Here is an 8,200-nt window from a genome sequence, read left to right as displayed (position 1 = left end):
TTTCCTCCTGCAAAATGTATCATTTAATTTGGACACAATTCAGGTCTGGATTTCCCCAGTTACAGTAAGATTTTCCTGCATAGAAAAACAGACAAGAATGGGACCAAGGCCAAACCCAGCCAGAACCATGGGAGAGGCAAGCGTCGCAAGGTACCATCCCCATTACTGTGCCTGAGGAATTAGCGCAACCCCGGTTCTCAATCCTTCTCTTCTCCATGTGTGATGATGTGGACGAGATTTTTGTAGTCTAAATTTCCAGTGATGTCTGGGGGGAAAGCTGCAAACATCTGGTTGATCTGCAACGTAAAGGAAAGTCTCTAGCGCTCCCTTAACTGCAAGGCCCCTGATCTACACTAATTCTGTGCCCCGACCCCCAGCTTCACTGAAGGCTCTTGCCCGTCCACTCCTATACCGCGACGCGTGGTGCCGTGTGAAGCTCTGATGGCAGTCCATCGCTCATCACTATAGCTCAGTGTTGGGTCCACGACCAGCTCTGGGGGCTGCTTGACACAATTCAGAGATGGCTTGGTCCTGACCATCACAGAGATAGTGACGTGGATCCGGGCCGGGTTTGAATTCTCACCTTTTGGGGGTGTTTGTATCCAGGGAGTTCGGTTTGACTGGTTATGGAAACGGGGCTGCTGTGAAATTTACCTCCCAGACTCCCCCAAAGCCCAGTGCTACTGGGCCCCAGGATGTCGGGTGGGGCTGGCTGTGGGAGATGGGCTCTGTTGCAGTAGACTGATTTGCTTCATTTAATTGTTGTTACTTTGTGCAATGGCCTGATGTGATGGACCCCCATGTCATGGCTCTGACCTGGGCTCAGTGCCCCCAGCCCACACATCACGTGAGGGCCGGACAACCAAAGGACTGTCTGTGGGCAGCATGGGAGTGGCCAGGGACATGGCAAGACCCGGAGTAGGGGAGCTGGGGGGGCTGTCCAGGAGGGCTGCGGGGAACAGTGAGAGGACCCTGAGCAAAAGTAAGAAATGGGCTGTCGAAGACTTTTTGGTGAGCCCTGGAGAGAATTTGTATGGGTAGTGGTAGGAAGCGGCAGTGGGAATTGTGCAGCAGGATGATCTTGGGGTTGCAGCAGGGTCCCAGGGCTGGGTCCCGGGCAGGGGCTCCCCTATCGTCCCCATGAGGTGAGGAGACTCCCCTATGGGAAACACTGAGGCACTGTTCAGTCCAGGGCAGGGGAAGGACTGTTTCATTTGAACTCTTGTAATTGCCCCATAAGGGCGGGCTCTTGCTTCATCCCCCTGCCCAAAGCACTAGATCACCCAGCCACAAAAGGGAGACTGCAGACCAATGTGGAAACTGACGCACAGCAAGGAAACTGAGGCACGGACCCGTGCTCTACACTGGAACAGTAAGCCGACCTGTTGCAGCCTAAGCCTGCTTTCCATGCATGTGCAGTAAACAAATCAGTGCTAGGCATTGCTGAATGGTGCACCCTGTATAAGGATGGAGGTGAAAAGGAGTCCTATGCATACCTCTTCCTGGGAGAACCTCTCTCCCTGGGTCATCAGCATTTCTTTAATGCTGCAAATGAAAGAGCATGTTGTCAGAATGAGGGAGGGACGGTGTGAGGAAACCAGAGCAGCTCTCCCCCACCTCCGGCCCCATGCACACCCCAATCGCTGCTCTGTACTTACTAGTCAGATTTCAGGCCTTTGCCCTCGGGGTCAAACACCTTGAACGCGTTCAGGATCGTCTCCTCTGGATCAGCACCTGCAATGGGGAGCACACGCAATCACTGCTGGCACGGAGCAGGGATTGTCTCTGCAGTGGGCAGCACCGGAAAGTAGCATTCCCTTTGGGGAGGGGGATGGCAGATCCTGTGACATCCCCCGGGAAACAGAGGCTCTGTGGGCGAGAAAGCTCATTCCCTGCAGGGAGGCGTCTGCAGATCGGTCTGCCCTGTTCTGCCACCACCATGCACAGCAACGACTGATGTATCTCTACTCACCCCCTGCTTTCAGGACCACCATGGCATAGAGAGGAACAGATGCACATTCATGTTGCCCCTCTCCGCTCTCAATATGTAGCTGATCTACCCAGTGTATTTATAGCATGCCAGTCTCAGAGGAGCCAGGGGCTCTGTGGCCTGAAGGAATTCTGCACTGAGATCACATAGCTCGGGTTGCACAATGGGTGAGGGGATATGGCTGCTGGGCGGGAGGGACTTAGAGTCACAGACAAGCTGCTGCTCTAGGGAACATCCTCTCCTGAAAACTTGTCAGGTCTTAGGCAGCAAATAGCCACAATAGTTCACATCAGCACACCTGGCGTCTGTGGCACCGAAGTGTGTGGCACGAGTGGTGTGGGCAGCTGTTAGAGAGTGTGTCTCATCTGGAGGCCCCAGGGTGCTTCCCAAAGATGTAAGCATTGCTATCTCTATTTGACAGATGGGGAAACTGAGGCACAAAGCAGTGGCGACTTGCTCAAGGTCACCCAACCTTGGCTAGGGGCAGAACTGGGAATATTGTAGTGTAGAGGAGGCTGAAAATGAATAGAAGCAATTGTTGTGTACATTACACCTAGGTGCACAGATTGCTGGGGATATCCTGTGTATGAGCCTTTGACTGGCAACACCCCATCACCCTGTCTTTGCCATTGTCTGCCCCACAAGGCTGAGGGAAGGATGCAGGAGAAACTTCAAGGAATGGCTTTGGGACGTTTTCACCTTCTGTCTTTGTCTGGGGGGAAGAGGGTGATTTGACTCCTAGGTCCTGAGCCAAAGCCCCCTTAAATACATGCAAAAGTGCCCACTGAGCGCAGGATCAGGTCCTTGGGAAGCAACCGCAAATAAAGCTGCTTTATGCTTTAATATACATTGCCCTTTCCTAACATCTTCACTTTGAGGATCTCAACACGCTAAGTCTTAGCATCCCTTGTGAGGCAGGGCAGGGTCATTATCCCTGTTTTACAGATGGGCCACTGTGGCACAGAAAGGTTAAGTGACTTGCCCAAGTCACACAGGGAGTCTGTGGCACAGCCCAGGTATACAGCCCAGTTCTCGTGCCCCCACAAGTGCTGTAACAGCCACCAGACCATCCCTCCACTCATGTCGTCCCCCTTTCTCATCTCACCCTTGAGCTTTTCTCCAAACATGCTCAGGAATACGGTAAAGTTAATTGGTCCAGGAGCCTCCTTTATCATTTCATCGAGTTCTTCATTTTTTACATTCAAACGACCTAGACAAGAAACAAAAAGATAAATCACCTGGGACATGGATTAAACTTTATGCATATCTCAAGGTACATGAGCCCATTTTTTGCACAACGGAGCCTATGGATGAGTTAAAAGACATAGAAAAGGTACGTTTTTTACCACGGGAATAGTCTCCCCAGGGGAGTGGAATGCTCCATCCTTGGAGAGAAAGAGAACTGGACCAGACAAAGCACTAGAAAATATATCATAGGGAGGAATCCTGCACTGACTGAGGTGTTTCCAGCGCTGATTTCTATGAGTCTAGGGAACATCACAGAACTCCACCATGGTACTTCTTGAATTAGTTCCCACCTACATTTTGTCAGTAAAATGAACAGAACCAAACACCTGCATATTGTCATCCATAGAGCTACAAAAACAGAGCCTGATCCTCTTTGGATTACAATGCTGTCACACCAGGCCTTATGTTTCTCCAAGGAGGTGCATAATTCTCATAAATCACGTAATCCAGCAAGATTACTCATAGAGTGAGGTACTACTCAACAGCAGTAAGGCTGGTGGAATTGGGCCCTCATTAATTTAATAACCATTTTCTCTAGCCAGGACCTAAATTATTTAACAATGTCAGCCTAAAAAATGATCCACACTGATCAAACATGTTCTGAAGGTAAAACATTCTGGTCTTTGTAACAGAAATGATTTTGGGTCCTGTGGTTTTGAGCAGAGGAAATGGAAGATCCAATTAACCAGGGATTGAATGAAATGGAAAGCAGAGTCATTGATTTCTTATCTAATAATTAGTCTAACACGATCAAAGCCTTTTCTGGGGGGAAGGAGGGGTGTTTTAAGGTACAGGCTTACCCACTGCAGCAAACGTATCTCTCAGATCTGCCTTGTCAATAAAGCCGTCCCGGTTCTGATCCATGATGGTGAATGCCTGGAAAGCTGAGAAAGGGAAATGGCAGCGTGCTGAACAATAACCCCCAGCTCCCGCAGAGCGTAATATTGCTCCCTCTGGCTAGGAACTGTGGTGTGTCAGCGGGCATAAGCCACGACGGTAACTGTGTTTGTTCACAGCTGTACCTGCACCTGCCTCTCACAGTGATTTACGCCAGTGGGAGTGGAGGCGAGGTCTTCCAGCAGCATTCAGGATTGGGCCCAAAGAGACGCTCTTGTTCAGCAACATTGGTTAGGGGCCCCAGTGGTGCAGGGCTGGAAGCTGCTCTCCGAGCCCCTTTGGGAGTGGCTCCGTGATGCGGGCTGAGGCATTACTCAGCTGCCCAAAACTGCCCCCCTGCAGAGCAGGTGTCTCCACCCAACCTCCTCACCCTAATGTGATCAATTGGTAATGTCTTTGGAGCCCAGCTGACAACCGTGCTCATGAGAATGACATTAGAAGATGCACTGAGAATGCTAGCAGGGGATGGGCCTCTCTGATTGATGGACCTTGCAGCTAATCAGCTAGAAGAGAGCAGATCTCCCTGTCCAAAAGCTCAGCCAGGGAGCAGGACCCATGGGGTGGGAGATTATCCCTAAGGTGTCACTAGAGGTAGGAGAATTCTTTCTGTAGGAGTCCTCGTGTTTGGGGGGGAGGGAGAGGGAGAGATGTTCTCTCCCACATGGTACCTATTCTCTAGTTTAATAGAAGCCTCCCCAGTAGGCCTGGAGCTGTCTAACCACTCTGCCAGCAGCCAAAGGTTAGGGTAACGATGACATTGGGTAGGGAGACAAAGAGTCCTATGGTACCTGATAGATGAGCCAGCGAGTGGGGCTGGGGGAGGAATCAGCCAGGAGAAGGCGTTGTGGAGCACAGGGGTTGCGGAGTTCCCTAGCATGAGGTCACCTGCCCCAACTGGCTCCCATGCTCCCCAGAACGCAGGAGTTCAGTTTTGGTCACTGCCTTGCCCTCGGTTATCGTACTCGGAAGAACATGGATACACTCAGCTAGAGAAAGCCCCACGTTATCATCACGTCCAAAGACTCTCAGTGGGTAACTTTTAAGACCTGAAAATGTGTAACCATGTGAATAACACCCAGGAAAGGGTTAACCAGTTCTCGGGAAGAATGCCCTGCCTCATAGTCACAGCTCAACCAATGAGAATTTGCTCAGATTATACAGGGCTGCTGTCTTGCGTGCCATTGGCTGAGTGTCTTGTCACTCACTCTTCTGGGGGTGCAGTATGGTGAAGTTGAGCGAAGACTCCATATTTGATTATGTAGTTGAATTAAGTTTTTTCCCCCCAATAAAGCAGTTGTCTTTTAAATGAGCTTCTATGACTCTTGTTCCAAATCCAACATCGCCGAAGCTAAAAGCATTTAGGAAAAGTTTGATGCTACCACCGCATTGGTGATTCTTGGCTTTACCCTTCATGGTCATTGCAACAAAGGCCACTTACCTCTTTGAATTCCTGGATCTGTGTTTGTTCGAACATAGAGAAGACATTGGAATTAGCTCCCTCTGATCTCTTCTTAGCTTTCTTGGGTGCCTTGGGGAATTCAAGCATGCTATCATTAACTCACTGTATTTTTCAATGTGGAATAAATTTAAACTACTCTGAATTTATTCCTAAATCTTTATGAATAGCTAAGGGCTGCTGCCTACTGGTGCACTTCAGCTCTTGAAATGATCCTCTGTTTCTCAGCTCAGAAGAAGTGTGGGGTAAAGTACATACTGTTCTTTAGTGATGGGAGTTATTATTTCTTCTCACAAGGTAGGGGAGAGCTCAGTTTCTTGGGCTTCTCATGCTTTTCACCAAACTGATTAGTGGGGAAGCGACGTGAAAAATGACTAGCCACACTACTGTGTGATGCCTGCCGCGGTTCAAATGACATTTGGCTGAGAAGTAAAAGCAAAGAAATCTCCGCTTGTAACAATAGACATTCAGGACCCTGGGAGTGGAAAAGATAGTTAAGCACATCTCGGAGATTTCATGCAATGGCTGTAGCTATTCTGAGCTTTATCACCGTTTCACACTTTTTGTTAAGAATGATGTTACTGCAATGGCTACACATTAAAATGCTCTAAAATCTGCCCTTTCCTACATCAAAGAAGATGAAACCCAGAATTTAGTTGATTCTGATTCTTGCGGTTTAAACAGGAAATGTTTTGACACACGTGTTACAGTTTCTACCTTCTTGAGAACTTTTGATCCTTTCTACCTTAGCGGCACACGTGATCTGCTATGATCTTTTTCTTTTAAATAAAAATCACAGATTTGTAAGCGACCCCATGGAGAGAGTGTGTGTCTGGTATTCTTAGGTACTACAAAATACAAATAATAATAATAACAAGATTTAAATAGAGGGCTGGAGATGTACTTCCTAGAAGGTGCATGGGTGAGGGGAAAGAATTCCAATTTGACCTTAAAAGGTGCTCAGTCCCATCTTGCAAGCTTTGTTTAATTCTAGATTTGAAGACAGGGCAGCAGTTAACCCAGAAGAAAAAACCCTCCACTTTGCGGCTGCTATTTGTGTGGCACCAGTGAATTAAATACCCCTAGACCAGGAGCTATAAAGCATGTGTGTGCCATTAGGGCACTAAAGCGTCTCTCTCTCACTGATTGCTAGAGATGCGCCTAGTAAAGAATCCTACCGCTGACTGTCATTCCCGCAGCTGCCCACTTGCGTTACTCACCATCACCGGAGTTGCTTTGCACGGCCCCTGATGTTCCTGCAAGAGGAATTCAAAAGACAATCCCCTAGGCCGCTCTGCGCTGAAACAATAAATACAGCCCAGTGCAGTTTAAAAATAAACGCATGCCCACTTTTGGCTGTAATAGGTAAGTTAGCTGCCACCTCCGCCGCCCCCAGCCCTGTTGTCTGTCTGTCTTTGTCTCGCTCTCATCTTGAATAACAGCTTGTTGTCACTGTGTGACATGTGAGACACAGAGGTTTTCAAGGTTAGCGAAATGCTAGCAGGCTGTGTGGCTGCCACTTTGAAGATGTTGACACGAGTCCTGCTGTGCAACTTGTGCAGAATGAGTGACGCCTGTGTTTGTCAATGGATTGCTGGGAATGAGATAAGCACGCTAGAAGCAATATATTCCGGTAGCTAGGGATCTCTGTCTATACAGACGTACAGAGCTGCGCTGATTTACTGCAGCTGAAGATCTGGCCTGCAGATCAAGAAGGTTCTGTGCAGTGAATGTCAGATCTGAACCAGGGTTTGAACTTCATCCCCCTCCCCACACTTCAGGAGTATTCAGATAGAGGGTTTTGTTTTCTTTCATTATAGAGCTAGAGGTGACCTCTGTGCACAGTGAGATACATCAATCTGCTCATCCAGATCTGCCTCTGAGATAGCACCTTCCACCCTGGGAGATCCCAGAGTGCTTCACCAACCACACACATTGGGATTCTTAGCATTCACTACACAAATGCAGCCCCCTCTGGGATGGAATGTGGCAGCTGTCACAACACAGCAATCACACATCTCTATCCATGTCTGCCCAAAGGCCCCCACGGCCCAGGTGGTGTGAGCTGCCACTGCACCAGGGCTGAGGTAGCCCTTTGCTTGGCACCAGCAGGGTGGGATGGGCCAGATCCCTTTGTTTGGGGTGGAGGGGTAGGTGCTTTCTCAACTGGATCCTTGCTGAGGGGCTGAGGACCTCCTGCCCCACCCATCTGCCTGATGGTGATGAGGGACCCCAAGCTCCAGCTGCTGCTGTCTCTGGTCTCCCTGATGGAAGGGGGCTTGCTCCCTCCTGCTTCCCCTCCGGTTGCCCCCAGGGATCACTGTCCCTATAGGCCCCATCTCATGGTCCTATTTTGGAGCTGCTGAGGTCAATGCTTGGCTGTCAGTGAGGGTGGAGCCTGGCCCAGCCAGTGCAGCTGGGATTACGTTCCTAGGTGAGCTGCAGAACCACGAACGGGCATAGCTACAGTGAAGGACCATAACAAAGCAGCCACACATCCAAAGAGCTGCTGGGCCAGATTCAGCCCTGCACAGGTGCCTGGCATAAGACCCTGAGGAGGTGGCTCATGCCTCCCCCATCCTGGAGCTGCTGGGGGTTGGTTTGGCCCC

General features: G+C 49.6%; 1 protein-coding gene across 1 annotated transcript; it reads right to left on the bottom strand.

The window, feature by feature from the left end:
- On the bottom strand, positions 1–6,919 carry MYL2 (myosin light chain 2). Its single transcript, XM_032800625.2, has 7 exons — positions 6,812–6,919; positions 5,574–5,663; positions 4,039–4,114; positions 3,096–3,200; positions 1,659–1,734; positions 1,497–1,545; positions 1–296 (listed from the first exon to the last, which is right to left on the bottom strand). Exons 1-7 carry the CDS (start codon positions 6,812–6,814, stop codon positions 198–200), a joined length of 498 nt encoding a protein of 165 aa, XP_032656516.1. The 5' UTR covers positions 6,815–6,919; the 3' UTR covers positions 1–197.
- Between the last annotated feature and the right edge of the window lie 1,281 nt (positions 6,920–8,200).

This window comes from Chelonoidis abingdonii, chromosome 22 (assembly GCF_003597395.2).
Source record: "Chelonoidis abingdonii isolate Lonesome George chromosome 22, CheloAbing_2.0, whole genome shotgun sequence".
NCBI classification, from domain to species: Eukaryota; Metazoa; Chordata; order Testudines; family Testudinidae; genus Chelonoidis; species Chelonoidis abingdonii.
Note: the sequence above shows the minus strand (reverse complement) of the source record. Positions and strands in the feature narration are given on the sequence as shown.